General features: G+C 39.6%; 2 protein-coding genes across 4 annotated transcripts in view; both read left to right on the top strand.

Annotated features, from left to right (window-relative positions):
• On the top strand, nucleotides 1-17,381 carry OSER1 (oxidative stress responsive serine rich 1). Of its 2 annotated transcripts, XM_026665017.2 has the most exons (4): nucleotides 1-343; nucleotides 8,083-8,176; nucleotides 10,296-10,406; nucleotides 14,145-17,381. In XM_026665017.2, exons 2-4 carry the CDS (start codon nucleotides 8,115-8,117, stop codon nucleotides 14,812-14,814), a joined length of 843 nt encoding a protein of 280 aa, XP_026520802.1. In that variant the 5' UTR covers nucleotides 1-343; nucleotides 8,083-8,114; the 3' UTR covers nucleotides 14,815-17,381. The 2 variants fall into 2 exon arrangements, with proteins under 2 accessions (XP_026520802.1, XP_087815463.1); XM_087959337.1 differs by lacking the exons at nucleotides 1-343; nucleotides 8,083-8,176 and adding an exon at nucleotides 9,721-9,905.
• Nucleotides 17,382-19,035: 1,654 nt separating this feature from the next.
• The window catches only part of JPH2 (junctophilin 2), a 57,577-nt gene continuing 55,915 nt past the window's right edge, over nucleotides 19,036-20,697 (top strand). For both annotated transcript variants that reach the window (XM_026665013.2, XM_087959335.1), the window contains exon 1: nucleotides 19,036-20,139. In XM_026665013.2, coding sequence (XP_026520798.1) covers nucleotides 19,761-20,139 — 379 coding nt within the window. In that variant the 5' untranslated portion in view covers nucleotides 19,036-19,760. The remainder of the gene's footprint in view (nucleotides 20,140-20,697) is intronic.

Genomic DNA, 20,697 nt, shown 5'->3' with positions numbered 1-20,697 from the left:
AGGACCAAACCTTCTCCATGGGGATTCTGCCTCCGGTGTAGTGCTTCCAGATCCGGGTCACTCGTTTAGTTCCGCTCCTATGTTTGAGGGGAGACGTTTTTCTGCCCGCCGCTTCCCTTGCGCAGAGCCGCCTGAGCGCTGAACTGGCTTGATTCCTCGTCCGCTCATTGTCACCGGAGCAGAGCAGCTGATTCTACCCGTCAAAGCGATGGTCTTGTGTTGAGTCCCCGCGCCAGGCGCCCCATTCCCGGCTGCTTTACGAAGCATCCCTTTTTGCTCTTTTTCGGCCACCTGGCTTTTCTTTCGGATTCAGGGCTTCGGGTCGCAGGCAGAAACCCCACAGGTGAAGCATTTCTCAACTTCGTTTCTTGGCGGGACAGATTTTTTTCTGTGGCAGCAAAAGATTTGTGGCACTTTTTGACCTAACGCTTAGATTAATAATCTCGGTCAATGTTTTTCCAACCTTGGCAATTCAGATGTGTGAACCTCGATTCCCAGAATTTCCCAGCCAGCATGTTGGGTCTACCTCGCCTCTTAAAATTGCCATGGGTGGAAAACACGACTTGAATTTTAGTTTGGCCCCATAGACTTCATTTGGTGCAAGTGGCCTATGATGTAAAACAAAGAGGAAGGATTTGCTAGAATAAATAAACTCGTCCATAAATGCCACAGTGCTTAGTTGTTGTTGTTTTGTTACACTTGTTATTTGTACCTCACTGAATAATGCTATTGCCCTACCTATACACAGGGCATGTACCTATATAGTTTCCTTGCCCCCAATGCTGGAGTCTTGCTCTTGCTTGCTTCTGGGATTTTTGGTGGTCTCCCAACTTAGCAGCAGCTGTACTTACTTTTTAGACCAGCTAAGTAATGCCACTGGGGGGTGGGGATGAATGCAAGCTGGAACTCATCCAAAATTACAAGATATTCCAACAAAAGGTGAAATTAAAAATAGAGTAGGATAGGCTTTTGCTTGATGATGTGTAAGTTTCATTTTTGTCCCAACTACACATTTTCAATTATATCCCATGTTTGATAGCAAGAATAAGGAAATGATTTAGACTTTTGTCAAGTCATCCTATTCTTAGACTTTACATTATTCCAACACAAATGCACAGCTTTACACACGTCCTTCTGTTAAATTAGAGTGAATGCATTTCAAGCCTGTCTAGTTTTTTTAAAAAAAATTCTCTATTTGAAGTATTGTTGCCCCTCCCAGCTTAATGTCATGATAAGCATCCTTCCCCATCCAACTCATTTATAAAAATGGTGAACAGCTCAGGATACATAACAGTTCCCTCTAGTAGTCCTTGTGATATGATACTGTCTTCCATACTGAATTGGAGCATTAACAATCACTCTTTGGGTGCAATTCTGAGTCCATCAAACCAAGGTTTCATTAGCTCAAATTTTGAGCACTTTATTAAGGAGAATGTTATGTCACACTATATGAAGGGCTTTTCTTTCTTTTTTTTTACTCATTATTTCTCTTTACTTTTATTCAATTACATTTCTTTTCTATATTCGTCTATTTTATAACCGTCATATTAATATTTTCATCTGACTTGTTTACAAATATTCTCGTCTAACATTCCTCCAAGGTTTTATTAATTCTTAATCAAACATAAATACACAAAACACAAAAAACATAAAACTTCTTTTTAGAAAGTGGCTTGGCCCCAGAATACCTCTTTGTATGGACTTCAATTAAATTCATGCTCATCTTATATACCATTACTTATCTTATTAACCATTCTATATCTTCTATATAACTTCTCCCCGCTTTTTACTCTTCTTAATTCTATTTTATTTATTTCATCTTACTTTAAATCATTATCCTTGTATCTTTTGTCCATTCTTTTCCAATTGTCCATTTATCTCATTCTCTTTTATATAAAAAAAAAGATTTCTCCTGGAATCACTGATCGAAGTATGATGCCTTTCTATCCCTTAGGTTAACATTTAAGATAATACCTAGTTCCCAATTTGATTCTGCTTAGTACATTCTACCTATTAAATTTTAAGAAAAGAAAAAAAAGAGAATAATAAATCTATAAAATAATTAAGTACATAATTACCATTCTACTTTTTTAGTACATTTTAAATAGTACATTTTAAACTGAAAAAATTAAAAAAAAGAGAGAATAAAAAAAAGTTGTGATAACATTAAGGGAATAACAAATTAAGCTCTATCATTAAATCTTAAGCATTTTACACCTTCTCAATAATATTAAATGTTAAGATCTATCATTAAATCTTAAACATTGTAATATTTTGATTTATTAAATCTTGTAATATTCCAATTGTCTACTTCAAAAACAAATGCTACAATAATACATTTGTAATAACAACACAATAGCCAATAAACTCTATATTTTAAACATTCCCTTTAATATTTTATTAAATCATAAAGTCTATCATTATTAAGCATTTTGATATTTTAATATTTTATTAGTTCTTATAAAATTCTAGTTTTCTATTTCTAATACAAATACTACAATACTATCTTATGTACTTTTGCAGATCCTTTTTTTAAATAAATTATACATTACCCTTTGTCCCTAAAAAAAAATTTCTTTTTCCCATCTTGTTTTATACCTTTATGGCTTTTTTTCCCCTTTTCCCTTTCTTTCTTATCCCACCTAGTCTTTTCACCCCCCCCCCCTTTCCTAACCTTCGCCTTTTTGGCTTCCCCTCTCTGTTGTATTTCTCTTTTCTTTTGCTTTCTAGCATTGTATTGGTTTTGCATCTCATTTTTCTCTTTCTTGGGTGTTTTTTTAGGTCTTAAGTCCTTTATTTTCTTTCCTCTCTTTCTCTTCTCTTTCTTAGTCAGATTTTTTAATTCATTAAAGATGGCTTCTTCTTCTTCTTCTTCTTCTTCTTCTTCTTCTTCTTCTTCTTCTTCTTCTTCTTCTTCTTCTTCTTCTTCTTCTTCTTCTTCTTCTAAGTAGCAAGCGCCATTTCTAAAAAGTGAAAGATCTCTCTCAAAGAGTCCTTTCTTTCTTTCTTTCTTTGTTTTTCCACATTCCTTTCTTAATTCATCAATAGATAGAGCCATTGTAAACCTTTCTTCTTCTTTTTTCCCCCTCTTCTTCTTCTTAGAACAACCAAGATGTTTCAAAACTTAAAAAACAATTCCCCAAAGTCCCAAAGTCATCAAGCATTCAAACAGACCAGAAAGTTCTTCCCTTTACACTTTTTCTTCCTGGGGTAATATCAGTTAAGAAAGAAAAAAAGAGCCCAGTCTGTACTTTAAAGCCTTATTGCAATTAGCTTCTAGTCTCAAAATCTCCAAGGCATCTCCTCCAACAAGATCTTTATACAGGTTTTAGTCATCTCCCTTCCCACTTATAACAAAGAGCTTTAAATTTTACCTTCTTTAGAAAAGCAGATTTTTCAATATCCCTTTGTTAAGTCCGTAGGGAAGGAAAGTAAACTTTCCCTTTCAGCACTATTCGCCGCTTTTAGAATCTCCTCTGGAAACAATGTATCATTAAAAAAAACACGTAGTTTTCAGGATATTAGATATATCTTAAAGTCCCGGTAGCCAAAAAAACTTTCACTTTAAAACTTTCCAAACTTTCTCCTTCTTCCCCCTGCAGATTCTTATCCAGTTGCCGGCTTCTTTGTGGCGGCCATTACTGACCGCCGCTCCACCGCCTTGAGAGAAGGGGGTTTTGCCGGGTGGGGAGGGGGTCTGCGACACCCCCAAACCCCTATCCGGATCCCCCCTATCTTCAGATGCCTCTACGTGGCAGCCTTATCCTCCAGACCCGTCGGGATCGGAGGCACCAAGACGGCTAGCACGACAGGGATCGCGCTGGATCGCGAATCCCTGCCGTCACCGAACCCTGGCAAACCGGAAGTTTTTCATGAAGGGCTTTTCTGAGGTCCAAGTACACTGTATCTGCATTCTTCAACCATTGAAGCTGAAATTAAATTTATTGTTACTTTCAAAGATCAGTAAGATTAATATGCTATGAATTGTAGCAGATTGATGTCAACTGCTTTTAATTGTACTGGTAGCATACATAAGTCAAAACACACTGCACGATTGATTATCTTTTATAATAGCTTATACAAAATACCAAGTTTATAGATCTATGCTAAACTGATAGATTTATGCCAAAGGAACATAAATTATACTGCTTTAGTCTTTTGAGATCTTGCTCTTCTGAGAAGAGCTTGACCCTTGATGACTGCATGGACGGGTGCAAATCAATTTGACCTGTTTCCACTAACATTCTAAAGTTCTTTCAAGAACAATTCTATCATCTCTTCTATCTCTCATGTCCCCCCCTCCAGTCTACCCTTTCTATTTTTTTCAGCCTTATCCATTTTGTTTTGTAGTGGATCATATCCATACCACATGCCCAAAATATTTGTGTGTATGTGTGTTTTAGTGATCATCAGCTCACAAAATAAGTCTTTATTTGTGCAGGCTTGGTTAATTAGCCATGCATTCTGTGGTATGCTCAATAACTATCTCCAGGTCTCTAATTCTTTCAGTTTCTAGCCTTCAGATCCATCAGGTAAGGATTGATTTTGAGGCTGATAAAGATTCAGGAGACAATTTTGTAAACTTGGCTGCTCCTATCACTACTGGGACCAGTTTGGCTTTTCCTTTCAACATCCTCTCCTAGTTCCTCCTAGTATGTGTGTGTGTATAAATTAAATAGAAATAAATTTATATAAATAGTAATATCATTACAATAAATTGGCTTTTAATAGGAAGTAGTTCAATTGGTAAATTGTGTTTTGTAATTCTAACCTTTTCATTTTAACAAGGAATCTGTGATTTTTTCAGGAAATGATCAGTGCAGATGTCTTGCCACTAGGTCATATGACAGTTATCTTACCTTTGGAAAAACATATATCTTTGAATCAGTGGCACAGCCTTAGATATACATATGCTCCACAATATGTCAGTATCTTCATGGCTGAACTAGAATAACAATTCTTACATCCAAAGCCCCCTCTCTCCCCCATTACTTGAGATTTATTGATGACATATTTACCATCTGAAACCATGGATAAGAATTTATCATCAGATTCCATCAAGTCCTCAATAACATCTACATCACCATCAATATAGCTTTACCTATTTGTAGAATGTCTACTTTTCGATGTCACAATAAAACAAAAACAAAAAATGGATAAACACAACATTATAGAGGAAATCTACGGATCAGCACACATTTCTTCATCCTACACCACCAAATAAGTTGTCTAACCAAGCTTTATGCTGCAATTGAATTTTGTCCCATTACTCAATGGGAATTGAACCAAGAGACATTCAAGAGACTGAACTACTCACCCAGTGAGATTAATAGCCAGGTTACATAAGCACTACTATATTCAGCATTTCAGTATTAAAATAATATAAGTCTGGGATTTGCACAAGTATATGTAGCAGGTTTTTATGTATGCAATATAAAAATTAACTTTAAAAAACTTGCCTAGTTTTCAGAAGTCTGGGTTCAACATTCAGTTAAGTTTTTTTTAAAAAAACAAACAGGTTGTTTAATGTAGCTTCTGTTAATCATCCATTTGGCAGATGAACATCCCAGGAAGCAGTCTTGGTGTATCACTTCCTTTTGTGTTTTCTTTGTTCTTTGATTCAAGAGTTAGTATGTACTTCAAATACATTATGACACATCCATCCCAGATGAGTCACAATGACATCAACAGGCAACTAAGAAACATGTCAGTTAAACAATTTGAGCAAATGAACATCAACTGAGTGGAGCAGGGAGGGAGTTGTGTCCAAGTGAGCATTTTTCTGGCGGGTTTCTTCTTTTGTACCAGTTTAAGGGCGATAAACACTTAATACTTTAACTTTTATTGTTTAAAATTTTTATTTTGTTAACCTAAATACTTAAATTTTTTTCAAGAGTTTTGTATATGCAAGTTATGGCACTGGGATTAGGATTGCCATTGCTAAGTGATGTGGTCGTAAAGCACAACATCACTTAACTGCATTTCTTAGTGATGGTAAATCTAGTTGCCATAGTAACCATAAGAAGCATTGGTTGTTAAGTGGGAAGAGGTTAGAGATGTGGTGGAGCTGTGGGGGAGTCTGAGAGGCTGGGGGAAGTCCTTGGAGGGCCAGTACAAGATGCATGTGAATTGAGGGAGGTCAGGGGAAACATCTAGAAGGGTCAGTGGAGGTTGAGCCTGGGCAGAGGGGTGCTGAAGGAAGGAGAAACATGGGAGCAACTTACTAGAGTGACTTGCAACCTTCCCTGCTGGCTTCCCCATTGATGTTTCCTATGGGAAGCTGGCAGGGAAGGTGCCAATGGTAATCACGTGACCACAGCTGCCTGCAACATCAGAATCACAGCTAGGCATCTGAGTGCCAGGACTTATGATCACTGAGAGGGTGCTGCGACATTTGGAATTTTGAATTTTATCCTACATCTTATCTTTTCAGCACTACCATAAATTTGAACGGTTGCTGAATTAATATATATAAGCTGAGGATTACCTGTATTCTATATTAAATAGTGGACATTATCTAATTGGTCCTTAGATATTGATTTATGCCACATATATTTGATCAGCTGAGGCTTTTGCATAATGTATTTTAGTAAAAAAAAAGATGGAGACTAGATTATCTGTCTCATGCAGTCTTCTTTGCTAACAGAACAGCACTGTATCAGTCAGTTTTTGAATACTTTGGCCAATAAACTACAAGGGTAACCAAAGGCCAGTTGTACCCCATGCATACTTATGCCATTCTATGCAAACAAGGATCTTTAAAGACTACTTTACAAGATACTTATCCACATTTCATCAATAGAATAGAATTCTTTATTGGCCAAGGATGGTTGGACACACAAGGAATTTGTCTTGGTGCAAATACTCTCAGTATACATAAAAGAAAAGATACATTCATCAAGAGTCAAGAATCATAAAGTACAACACTTAATGATAGTCACATTTCATCAACTAGGAGATATATGCCCTATACAGGTACATACATACTCCGGATACTGGTTTGGATATAAATATGATTAACTCTCAGGTAGGAAGCATTCATGTGGTATGCTTTCTGTGTGTGTTTATGTATATATGTATATTCTATATGTAACAAATTTAGAAACCTCCGTCTCACAGAAGACTTGGTAAGATTTAAATGCAAAGCCTAAGAAACCTCATTCATCTTTTCCTAACCTTTAGTAGGAATTGGAACTAAGTCCTAGCACATCTGGAAAGTGCCAGCTTGGAGAAACCTGAAATAGTTTAACACTACAATATTCTGTTCAAAATTTCTCTCTCTCGTGTATGTGTGTGTGTGGGGAGTGGGACTGAAACTTCACTGCAGCACCCCCAAAATTTGTGTGCTACCTGTGCTGGGCTCCCAAGGCATCCCTCAATCCTCTGAGGCAGGGGTCCCCAACCACCGGGCCCCGGACCGGTACCGGTCCATGGGTCATTTTCTACCGGGCTGCCGGTTTGCTGGGCGCCGCCATCTTGTTTTGACGAGAAAGTGCTTCCGGGTGAGCTTTTCCGGTTGGAAAGTGGCGTTTGGGTCCTGAAGGAATCCTCGCGCCTTAGTTTCATCGAAGGAGGGGGGGCGGCTTCGAACGAAGAGCCGTCCCGATGGTGGAGGAGATTAAGAAAGCACAAAAAAGGTACAAAGGAGGAGTTGAAGGTGGCGGGGAGAAGCGGGGGACGGCTGGCTGGCTGGTCGCTCGGCTCGCCTTGCCTTGTTCATGCGTGCTGATGCCGGTACCGGGCCATGGATCATTTTGTGATGCCGGTACCGGGCCGTGGCACAAAAAAGGTTGGGGGCCACTGCTCTGAGGCATTACAATGCTCTTTAACAGGGACTCCATTCCTATAACAATCCTCACGATCATTTAACGATTGCAGCTGGGATTGTGGTCATTCAGTGAAGTCATGTGACATTTTGCTTAATGACAGCTCTACAACCAAGATTCTGGTCCCAATTGTCAAGGACTACCTGTAAAAATTATTGAGCTACTAATCTAGAGTTAGTCAAATTTAGCATGATATTTCCTACATTAATGATGCCTGGAATTTCATCCCAGTTCATTTTTCTATTTATCTGCAAAGGGGAGAGAGTGCAGTGGATTGTTCTCTTAACAATGTTGGAAAATGAGGAAAATCTCGGGGCAGCTTTCAAAAAACTAAGAGTTGATTCAGAACGGTAAGTAACAGTATAATTAATTAGTAAGAACTTGAGTGTATCTTTGCAGTATAAAATATAAAAGAAGGATCAGATTTGTCACCTGTTACCTTGATCTTGAGAAGTAAAATATATGTGATCAGATTATTTTCTATATCTACTACTCACAACTATACCATTTCTGTTATGCTTTCAAGTATAATATCCTTTTTGTGGGTTTAGAGCACTTAGTAAATTCTGATCTATGCTTTCCTTAAAGGTATAAAATACTTTATGTAGTGGCTTTTTCATAGGAATATCCACCCACCCTCCAACTCACTGTTTATCAAAATGAGGCTGTTTTCTATTCCTTGTATTTGAGAAACTGCCTATTTCCTGTGCTGTTGGTCCAGCCAGTTCACTCCAACAGAGATGGCATGCTATGGATTCCTTCAATTAACCAGTGCTATCTATCAGGAGATTTGAAACATGCCTTTTCTATGCCTGTTCTCTTGAATCTCCCCTGGGTGGCTAAGCCCCTGATGGCATTCCAGAAGCCTTAAGTCCTGGCTGTTCTCCCAGGCTTTGGGCTAAGGCAGTTGGAACTGAATATATTACCGTTATATTACACAATATGTTTGCTGTTGTTGTCTAAATCTGTCATTTGTGATATACTTGTCATATGCTTTTTTATGGTATATTTATAAACAACAACATTTTTATGCGGTGAGATAGAGTCTTTTGGATCAAGTGGCATCCTCTGAATAAAATGAATACATAAATAAAATAACAATAGCATTTAGACTTAAATACTGCTTTACAGCCCTCTCTAAGCAGTTTACAGAGGCAGCATATTGCCCTCAACAATCTGGGTCCTCATTTTACCAATCTCAGAAGGATGGAAGGTGAGTCAACCTTGAGCCTGGTGAGAATCAAACCGCTGAACTGCAGACAGCCGGCACTCAGCAGAGGTAGCCTGCAGTACTGCATTCTAACCACTGCGCCATCAAACTCCTAAATAAAATGAAAAGTGGTGTCATTACAGTGTTTTGTGCCTGGCTTCTCTGGCCCTCTCCCTAAAACAGCTATTGTTTTTTTCCACAATCCTTTCTATAAAATGCCAAACAAGCCACCAGGTGTAGTGATCTCAAACACCTGTTTCTTCATTCATTACCTTTTTATTTTCACAAGTAGATTGCCAATTGGGAAGCTTAAATGGAAATACTCAGTGATATCACTTTTAAATGCAGTATCTCCCAGTATGTTTTCAGATGTAATTCAAGGTGCTGTCTTTAAAGCCTTTCGAGATCTGGGGCCAGTTACTGGTAGGACTCTTTATCCCATCAGATCTGACAGGGTAGGTGCTCTAAGTCCCTTTAAACATATGTGGAGTCATGTCTTTTCTTTTTTCTGCTGTGGCTACCTATGAAACAGCCTCCCCCCATCCCCGAAATATGAAGGGTCCCACTTGATCTTCTGGAAGTCTGAAGATCTGGCCTTTCCCCAGCTGCTGGGCCAGGATGTTAGATAAGCCCAAATATGTGTGGTTTGCTTTCTTGATTATTGTATTACAATTATTTTACTTCTGTTGGAGATTTTTGCATGATTTATAAAGGTTTTATTATGTTTACTACTAATTTATTAGTAGTACATGTTGACTGAGCTGTGGTGGCGCAGTGGTTAGAATGCAGTATTGCAGGCTAATTCTGCTGAATGCCAGGGGTTGGATTCCCACCGGTTCAAGGTTGACTCAGCAATCCATCCTTCCAAGGTTGGTAATATGAGGACCCAAATTGTTGGGGGCAATATGCTGACTCTGTAAACCTCTTAGAGAGGGCTGTAAAGCACTGTGAAGCAGTATATATAAGTCTAAGTGCTATTGCTATTATTGTTAGCTGTCCAAAGTTCATAAAAGGCAGCATATACATTTTCTAAAATAAATGCAACTTTTTTGTGTAAAATAGGCAGCTATCCTCCAATATCATTTTTCCAATAAAATTCAGAATAACTCAGAATGCTGTTGGTACAAAGAACAGTACTGAGAAAGCTGGTTGTAAATGTTGTATATATTTGCAATAGCAATTATATTGTGAATTATCCAAAGCATATTGATTGAGGTTAGATTATAAACTTATTTTGACATGTTTTTCTCATGCTTCAGATCCACTGCTTCTCTCCCTGTGAGTGAGGGGCCATCTCCACAAACATTTGTAGAAAGTACAGATGAATCCAAAGTAAAGATGACATTTGGATCTAAAGAATGCTGGCACTGGTAAGTGGAATTGATTTTGACTAATACTTGGGATGAATAAATGCTGAAGTGTTTTGTTAAATATCCTGGCCCACGTAACATCTTAGAATAATCAATTTGAAAAAAAAAGGATAAATGAAAGCAGTAAAAGATGCGACAGTTTGATTTAGTAGCGTTACTGGTTTTTTTTAATGAATGTTGCAATTGAGTTATATTCAGTTGCTGTGCATGGCATAACAGGTTCTTTGCTTTCCAGATGAGACAAAAAGAAGAGAAATTGCTATAAACAGAATCTTTCTCTTACAAAACTGAAGCATATTTTCTTACGTCAAACTACTACCGTCTTTCTCCAACAATACGGCCTCCACCAGTAGGAAGGCCCAGCATGATTTCTAGACATGAGATGAAATTAAGCCCCACCCCCAAAATTTAGGCCTATTTAAATCATGCGTTTCCCCACCATTTCTTACATCATTCGTTAGAACTACACGAGGTGAAGAGAAATGGGGGGGAAGGGAAGGGAGGGAAGAAAACTTGCCTTTAGGAGCGCCATGCAGGTAGCCTTGGCTAGAATACCCTGATCTATTACCGATAGAATATCGGCCGATAGAAGCTCCCCGAAGGCAGAGTCACCAGCTGCTTCTATCGGCCTTTGGGGAGCTTCCATCAGCCAATAGAAATGGCCTCATGGTGAGGGGAGCGTGCATTAGTTGTCTTTGAATTTACCAGCGGGGCAGGAGAGAAAGCACACGCGTATCTGTGTCTGAATAAAAATTGTGAGATTGCAACGGAGGGAATGGGAGAAAAGACCTTAGCCCAAATGTGTTCTTGTTTTGCTTTGCTGCCCATTCTCTGATCAATCTCTCCGGGGCAGCTTTTGGCCTAAAATCGCCCAGGTCTCCCTCAGCTAAAGGAGAGGGGAGGTCTCCAAAGACCATCCCTAACCTCCGCCATTTGAGAGGACCGAACTCATTGCTTCTCAAAGTTAGACCCACAGTTTTTTAAAAGTTCTTCTGAACGCCTCGGACGTCCGATGAAATCCAGAAATGTCTCGTGATTGAACTCAATTTTTTTTAAAAAGGAACCTGTACCTTGTCGCCAAGTCCCTGGTTTTACGGCTTCTCTCTCATCCTGAATTATGCCAAAATAAGGGATTCCGAGGCTGGTGTTGGTTAATTGGTTAATGATGGGCACTCTTTCAGGCGCTCAGAGAGAGAGAGAGAGAGAGAGAGAGAGAGAGAGAGAGAGAGAGAGAGAAGGAGGCGTCACTGAAGTTCTCAGACTCCCTCAACTGTTAGCAGCGCCACTCGTAAGCTGTGGCAGGATTGCCTCGGATCATGTGCAGAGTGCCTTCGCCGTTCAACTCCCCCCCCCCCCACGACTCAAGGTTCATACTAAAATTAGGCCTTTCCAACCAGCCCCTGCAAATATTCGGCCCACACCAGAGCAATAGAAAGGACGGTTTAGCTTCTCCCCGGCCCTTCTTCACTCCAGCTCCCTACCGCTCTCCTGTGCCACCGCGGCAACCCTTTCACACTCACCCCGCTTCTCCGCCGCATTGTCACGAGGACCGCTCCTGTGTCTCCTTTTGGGACCCCGCCCGATCTCCCTTCTAAGGGTAGCTGAGCTCTGCTGCCTCCTCTTCACTCCCCAGAGACCCCCCGCTCCCCAAACCAGCGGCGGCAGCAGGTAAAGGGAGGTCGGCTGCCCTGGGACTTTGGCAGGCTGCCCGGAAAAGGTCTGGCTTGGGGAGGTCGGCGGTGGGAACCCCACAGATGCTGAGACCTTCCCTCGCCAGAAGGGCTTGGCTGACCTGGTGCAGGGACAAGGGCTAGCAGGGGTGGTGTTTGTGTGTGTGTGTGAGAGAGAGAGAGAGAGAGAGAGAGACTCAGCTTGCTTCCCTTCTGCTAAGAAAAGTTTGCAGACGCTCTCCCACGCACACTCCCCTTGCCACGAAGCCGTTTCTATTGGCCGATGGAAGCGGCTGGTGACTCTGCCTTTTGGGAGCTTCCATTGGCCAATAGAAACGGCCTCGAGGAGAGTGCGTGTGGGCCGCTCCTCTCAGGAGCGCCCTGCAGGCAGCCACACCTCACCCCAAAGCGGCTGGTGACTCTGCCTTTGGGGAGCTTCCATTGGCTGATAGAAACAGGTTCGTGGTGAGGTGAGTGCGCGTGGGTGCTCGCCCCGAGGCCGCTTCTACCGGCTGATAGCGGTGACTCTATCTTTGGTGAGCTTCCAGTGCCAGCCTCATGGAGAGGTGAGTGCACATGGGGCACTCTAGGTGGAGGTGTGTGTGGGGGACGAAATTAAGTCACCCTCAAAAAAAAAAAAAAAAAGACCCGGCCTTATTTTATGAGAAACACGGTACTTCAGCTGCCTAGGGAAGGAAGCTATAGGACCATGTCATGAATTCAAATCCTAGAAATGGAAGGTTGGGGTCAGATATTAATATACAACTAAGCTTGTTGTAATTCAAATATATAATTTTAAAAGTTGGACATACTCTAAGATAGCCAGATTTGATTTGTATTAAAATCAACTTAGTGCAATAATATCTTGAGCCTGGTGTTCATGGAGAAAATGTGGTTGATACGGATCGACACTGGTTTGATAGCACATTATGAAAGTAGAGTGCATATCCTGTTGAAAATAAACCACAGCAACTTTACCATAAAAACAACAGCAATGAAAATTAAACAATCAATTCAATCGCAATTTAATTTAGAAAAAGCAAGCTGTTCAAATAAAACGAGGCGATGGAGGATATTCTACATTGTAGCCAGAGGATCATTTAGTTGACATCTAGGAAATATTGCAGTTTCATAGTTTGGACAGTTTTTTCATCCGTATGTTGAATTTAGACCATGAGCAGTCCATAAATGAATTTTCTAGTTTTTCTATGATAGAAAAACTTTCTGAGATATTAAGATTAAATGGTATATGGCATTGGGATAATGCCAGCCCAGCTTCTAAAAGAGCCCAGAGCAGTGTTTCCAAACTAGTAAAATGTTGTGGTGATCAGCATTTATAAAGGCTATGTGATCTGAATCCCTTACTTTTGTGAAGACATTTTTAGAAATCAACAATATAGCTCCAGACTGTAAAATATCAAAGTCATTGAAGAGATGCAAATCTGGTATATTTATAGTAATTAGATACTGCTTTTCTCAAAAGATAAACATTCCTAGCTTTCTTAAAAATTCTACTTATATTTTTGTGCTAAAAACACTATTTAAAATTAAGCATATATTTTAGACTGTGAAAAATATTTTAAACACTATAAAGATAATGTTTTGTATTATACATTTTCACACTGATGGTATGTTTTTGACTGGACAGTATGGAAGCATTGCAGTATGATTACTAAAATGAATTATTTTCAGTTTTCATACTGTTTTTGTTATATAAAACAGCTAATCATCTGTGATCTTAGTAATTGTTCAATATTTTATTCTTATCAGTTGCAAGAAAAATATTTGTCCAATATCTGAGAATACAACACATTTTTATAAAAATAATATTTTCCCTGTGGATTGCAGAGTGAGTCATAGAATGTTCCTGACTGTTTAAATGCCCTGAAGTAATCTGAGATCCTTTTATAAATTGGGCCACTTCTGGAATTTGAAATAAAAGTCCTTTCTGAAGGACTTTTTTAGAAGCAGTTTCAGGGTTGGAACTTTGATGACATTTTGCGCACTTGTAAATGGCTATCCTTTTTGCAGAGTGAATTACTTATGTCTTTCTATTTTCATCCTGCAGGTGTTTGAGAAAACCTTTGAGAGGACCAATTCGAACCCAACGTTGCCGGCAATCAAAGTCTCCAGTACTCCATCCTCCTAAATTCATCCACTGCACTAAACAAATGCCTTCCTGTAGCCAATCCATGCAGAAGAACCTAACAGATGCTTTTCAAAGCAACAAAGATTTGGATGTGCCAAAGAAATTTTCTGAAAATGAACTGGGTAGTCATCCTCTAGAATTTGGCAAGAAAGAATCAGTTGTCAAAGATTCTGAGGCATCCATGATTGGAATACCAAAGAATATTTCTGAAAATATTGGTAGTGTTCTTCCCACAGAAATTCTAAAGGTCTCAGATCTTTCCGATTTCCAGTCTGTGTCTGAACAAAATAAAGGGAATTTTTGTGCATGTGTAAAGAATGAATGCCAGTGTAAGCAATGGCAAAACCTGAATGTGTACACGTTTTCTGACATACAGAACTCCCTCCAGTGTGTATCTGAAAGATCAGCACATGTGCAGAACAATCCACAGCTCACATCAAGAATTTCCTCCAGTTCTCTCAAATCTTGCTCTGAGCAAGCCAGAGCTCATGTAGATGATGTGACTATTGAAGACCTATCAGGTTATATGGAATACTTCCTGCATATCCCTAAGGAAATGTCTCACATGGCGGAAATGATGTATACCTGACCCTAGCCAACAAAGGGCATTGATATCTGCCCTGAATCATGCTCCATCTCAGAAGCAGTTTGCTCTCTGTGCTTATAATAAAACCACTTTGCATTTCAGGCTTCTTGTTTTTAATAGATCAACAATTGAAATAAATTATAAATCAGGACTGCAAACAGCAAGCCTAGGAAATTATGCCATTTTTGTAGGTATGGCCACAATTGGCTGTTTGGATTAACTGGCTAACATTTTTACAGACAGTGAATCATAAAACAATCTAGAGCGAATTCAAGCACTTTCCATCTGAGGCTAAGTACTGCATATTGTTATATGTTATATTGACTGTATATGTAACTATGTATATGCATTATGTTTGTAATTGCACGCAAGCACACATTTTAAATTATCAAAAGCATAGCATTATTTCAATTTGACTTTGGTTGCTAATGCACTAGTCTTTTCCTGAAATCTGTTGAATACATTATCTGTAATTGTAGAAGTCAGTAATGTTTTTCTTCTCTGTATTGCTTTAAATACAGCCTAAATTCCATGTTTGTGCACTTTCTAAAGGAAATCCTTCCAAAGCATCAATATTTGGATTTTGTGAATAATGGGGAGATATTAATATTCAATCACATGTGGCCATTAGATGTCAGCTTTGCTCCATATCAGAGTAGCACAATTTTTACTACATTTCATACTTATGCAGACTATTCTGTTCATTCTGCTTGCAATTTATATCTCAAATATGACTCTAAAGCCAATTTCTATACTTATTTCCGTGACAATATGTTAGAGACAATATGTTTAACCTATACGAGTTATGTCTGAAAGAAACCAATGTATTTTGGCAAACTTAAGACTAAGAAAACTACTTTCAAGGCACAGTCATATGCATGGAGTTTTGGTTTATTTGTTAACCTACTTCAATTCACAGATATGTTTATAACTTAAAATCAGAAATTAATTCAAAGATGAAAGAATCCAGTTCTCCCTTGATATAACATCCTAGTGGAAGCCAACCTTAAAAGCATTATGTCACATAAGTACAGGTAGTCCTCAATTTATGACCACAATCGAGTCCAAAATTTATGTTGCTAAGCGAGACATTTGTTGAGTTTTGCCCCATTTTGCAAACTCTTGCAACATTTGTTAAGTAAATCACTGCAGTCGTTAAATTATTAGCACGATTAAGTGAATCTGGATTCCTCATTGACTTTGCTGGTCAGAAGGACACAAATGATGATCATATGCAACTGGAATAAATAAGAGCCAGTTGCCAAGCATCCACATTTTGATCAAGTGACTAGATGGTCACGTAGTCATGTGAAAAACAAGTCATTTTTTTCAGTGCTGTTGTAAATTCAAATAGTCACTAAATGAATGGTTGCAAATTGAGAACTACCTGTAATCTATCCAATTTATTATACCTAATGTGGCTATGGCTAATGTTTGCGTGATGTTTTCTCATAATTCAGTTTATTGTTGTCCAGATGTTTTGGGAATAAAATCCACAGAATTTACAGTCAGAATACTAGCTAGAGATTCTAGGAATTGTAAATCATGGGGAAGGCAGCCACTACTTTATTCTGAGGTCTCTTGTTTTCTGGTCCAGAATTCCCTATGTTTTATACTGCTAAGTTACTAAGCAAGGATCTCTAATAACTCCCTAGGAAGATGCTGCTCTTGAGATAAGCATTTATTTGCAACTGTACTGAGTCAGCCATGGTTTATTGCTTCTATGTTATATGAACATTATTGAGCTGCTTTTTGTGCAGCTTCAACACTCTAGTTAGGGTTGTACAAAAAAAAACCACAATTGCAAATCACTGATAATAGGCAATGCTTGAAATGATTTTTTTTTCCACAACTCAGACAAACAAAATTTGTGGATGGCAATTCATTGCAAATATAGTATATGAAGTTCTTTGAGCATTTTCTGTATGTGTACTTTGTACTGTGCAAGCAATTACAGGATAGAAACTAATGTGGAATTCTTGGCACTAACTGTTGGAAGTAGCTATAAAAAGTGTCAGAAGTAACATCTCCACATTTTCCTCTGGTCTTGTATAAGACCACCTGTTTCCTGTACATTCTCAGGAAATAAGCATGTTTTCAGCTTGATAATATGGACGGAGTTCTGTGAGTTGAGTATTCCAGAAATTGATTTCAGCCACTGAAACATGATTTGCTTTTTTAAGTGAAAAAAGCAATCTTTTGGTTATTAGATAAATTAAGATTACCTATTAGTTTTCTTTAACAAATTTTGTACTAAAATTTTGCAATTGAAATAGAAGTTTCTCATTTGGATTCTGCAATTATAAAGATATGTTTACAAGTGAAGGTTTATGAGGTTAGCTTTACAATTAAAATAAATAAATATAGCAAATATGGCAAATGCGCAGTGGTGCTTAATAATGAAACCCCTCAATATAAATTGATCAAATATCAGCTTTAGCCAACTTTCCACTTGAAGTATTTCTAAGTGAAGGCTGAAATTGATTTATATTCCAAATTGACAATATGTGTCATGTGTGAAGTGCTAAACATAAGCGGAGGAGAATTATGAATTAAAAATAGTGATTTTGTGCTTGGGAACTCAGACTTGTTTCTACCATATAAGATATTGAACAAATTATTCTCCTTTAGTGTTACCCATTTCTCTTAATGTGAAAGTATTTTTAGACTGGCTGTATCCATTAGACATTTTCTAACATTCATTTTGTGATTACAACTTTGATGCTTTTAAAGTTCAAATATTTGGTATTCCTGCCATAATTGTTTTTTTTAAACTTTCTAAATAATATTTTTGTTTTTTTTACAATTTTGTTATTTATAATTGTAATTGTTTGACTTTTTAAAGAATTACAATTGGAATATTTCTTTGTATACTTTATTTAACCTAAGGTCATGTCAATTAAGTTTAATTCCCCCTATTCAAATGGGAAAATCATGTATTTTTACTGAACAAAATCTTTCGTTGAGGAGAAAAATGATTTTGCAGAAAGCTTTCTGGTTCACAAAACAAACTTAACCAGGTCATTTCTAGACTCAGTGTGTTAGGCCATCTCATAAACCAGTTTTTTAGGGTCAGAAAAGAGATCATTTTAACCCCAAAGTATCTTGGCTGAATTGTTAGTAAAAAGTCTCATCTATTGACCATAATGTGTTGTGTGGACTCAGATTCCGTCACTTCATAGCAACTCTTCTGCAAGATAAATTGCACTGAGAGAAATTAACTGACCCAAAGTCACCCCTGAGCCTTATCATTAAGGAAGGAATTAGTTCAACACTTGAATCCTGAGTAAGTATGCCTGTGATTGCAGCTCTAATGGCAGAGGAAGAGATCTTCCATAAGAGCAAGGAGCAGGATTATTTTCTGAGTAGCCAATGCATATTAAACGCTCATACCCGCACGGCGAATGAATCGCGTAGCTTACATTTATATAGCTCGTTGCTGTAGCGAGCAGAATCTGCGGCTAAAGGCAAAAAAGGACTGGCGGTGAGTTTTCAAAGCCATTTGCCGATTTGCACCTGGCCGGGCTCCCCTCAGCGCAGAGAAGGTCAGCGGGGAGGAAGCACGCCTTGTGGTTGTGGTGCTTGCCAAGGAAAACCGACTTCCTTCAGCGGCGAAACTGCAGGATTATCTTAATGGGCAACTGGGGAAGAGCTAGTAATATAGTCACGCTTTCCCCGGCAATTTCGAAGAAAGTTTGCGTCCCAGCGACTCCACAGACGTCCGAATCTTCCGAAGAGAGCCCGCTTCCTTCCCAGCCCGTCAAAAATAATGCTCAGCCAAATTCACAAAACCCAGATTTACGAGTTGTTGTGCCCCTTCCAGCCTTGCCTCCTAACCTCTCCGTTCGGGGATCCGTTCATGCTCCCCTTGTTCCCACCCTCGGGTTTAGGAGAAGCCGTTTCTGGCGCAGCCCTCCTGAAAAAAACCTTGGGCGCAAACAGCCGGCCCAGAACCGCGACCCCCTCCTCCACCTCCCCCGCTTCGTCGTTCCCAGAGCTTCCCAGGCTGCTATTTTTAAAAGTACACGCTTGTTTCCTCGGTCCCTCGCCTCCTCCTCCTCCTCCTCCTCGAGGATTATTAATTTTTATTCCGGCCCCGAAGGGGTGGTTCCTCTCTCCTCCGTAAAAGGGTCCTAGAAAGGGGGCTGGGCGAGGGGGGTCTATTTTAGGAGCAGCTCTAGGGAGACGATGGCCTTGTTAGGGCAGCTTTGACCTTTTCCTTGGTGGAGGAGGAGGCGAAAAATAGGAAGAGGCTCTGGAGGAGATTGGGAGCCGTGCACAGTCTGTGGGGCAGCAAAACCGCTGGCATCGTCCGGGGCCGGGACCTCGTGGAGGGCATAGGAACCAAGGGAAGGAGGGAAAGCAACGAGGAAACAAACCGTCGGATAAGTATAGCCCGGCAAGAAGATTAAAGAGAGAGCGCTCCTGCAGATCTGCATGGACTCTTAAAAGAAATTGATCGTGGGGGGATTTTTGAGGAGACTGCAAGGATGATACAAAGGCCAGTACAGTAACTACTGTAGTGGAAGGAGAAAAAAATTACAACCCTTGTCCGGCCTCTGATCGAGGATGTAAAGTTTAGAACTGTACAGCTGAGGGGGAACTTCAATCCTATTCTTTCCAAGACCGGGGACTAGTTTGTATCTGTAATCAACATCTCCATGCCTTCTCTGGTAATGGTTCCATAGAACCAAGCAACGCAACTTTCTGAGTTCCCTAGCCCGATCCTCCCTCCGCCAACAGGGACTTGGATCCCACAGCAACTTCCTTTTCTTGGGCTCTTGGAAAATGGTTCAGCTGAACTTGGCTATGCAGCAGTTGAATCAGGCTATGATACTTCCATTAATGGAGCCATAATCTGGCTAAATAGGCAAGAGAGAAAAGGAAGGAAAAGAGGAGCAAAAGAGAAGAGTGGAAATCCTCTGGCTTTCTGACTTGGGTTGTGTATCATGAGTGGTGGAAGGTTTGACTTCGATGATGGAGGAGCCTACTGTGGGGGCTGGGAAGGTGGCAAAGCCCACGGGCATGGCATCTGTACTGGCCCCAAAGGTCAGGGCGAATACTCTGGCTCTTGGAACTATGGTTTTGAAGTGGTAGGGGTATACACATGGCCCAGTGGGAATACCTATGAGGGCTACTGGTCTCAAGGAAAGCGACATGGCTTAGGGATTGAAACCAAAGGACGATGGCTTTACAAAGGTGAATGGACCCATGGTTTCAAAGGAAGATACGGTATAAGGCAAAATATCAGCAACGGAGCAAAGTATGAAGGTACCTGGAATAACGGGCTGCAAGATGGATATGGTACAGAGACCTATGCTGATGGAGGTAAGACTGGCTAAGATGTGGTTGGCTGCCAGTTCCTTCCCAGATGGGGCATGGACAATGTACTATGTAGGCTAAGAATCCCAAAGCTGCAATCTTGAGGGGAAATAATTCAGTTCTTATTCCTGAAAAGAGGTGACACGAAGGCCTTGGAATAGAATGTTATATTTAATATCTCCAGATATGTGTCTTATTTATTAAATTGCAGCTGAAGATGTACATAGTTCTCCCTCTGTATATAAACGAGTATGTGTATACACGAGTATGTGTATGTGCAAACTTTGCATTTTATATATACGTCCTATACATGTCTCACACACACATACCTGGCTTTCCCATCACCATTTCTGAATTAATCTGTGTATCTGCATCTTACATGCATTTTACTGCTTAATTATCTGATGTCCACTGCCCAATTACAATTTGACTCCTGATATAACTCCATCACTGATTACCCTTCTTTGCAGTGCAGGATGTGTCAACTCGAAGCTCATAGGATAAGCATTCATTTCATGGTATGGATCAATCTTTGCTGATTGGTTGAACATCCACCATACAACT

This window comes from Notechis scutatus, chromosome 3, assembly GCF_049901735.1.
Source record: "Notechis scutatus isolate UNSWTSFEM ecotype Mainland chromosome 3, rNotScu1.2, whole genome shotgun sequence".
Lineage (NCBI taxonomy): Eukaryota > Metazoa > Chordata > Lepidosauria > Squamata > Elapidae > Notechis > Notechis scutatus.
Note: the sequence above shows the minus strand (reverse complement) of the source record. Positions and strands in the feature narration are given on the sequence as shown.

Excerpts from the sequence above, each read along its gene's own strand:
- OSER1 (XM_087959337.1), top strand. The coding sequence starts at position 9,820 with ATGCAGTATTGCAGGCTAATTCTGCTGAATGCCAGGGGTTGGATTCCC. Across the intron at positions 9,906-10,295 it reads CAGCAATCCATCCTTCCAAG|ATCCACTGCTTCTCTCCCTG; the intron begins GTTGGTAATATG and ends CTCATGCTTCAG. Across the intron at positions 10,407-14,144 it reads TCTAAAGAATGCTGGCACTG|GTGTTTGAGAAAACCTTTGA; the intron begins GTAAGTGGAATT and ends TTCATCCTGCAG.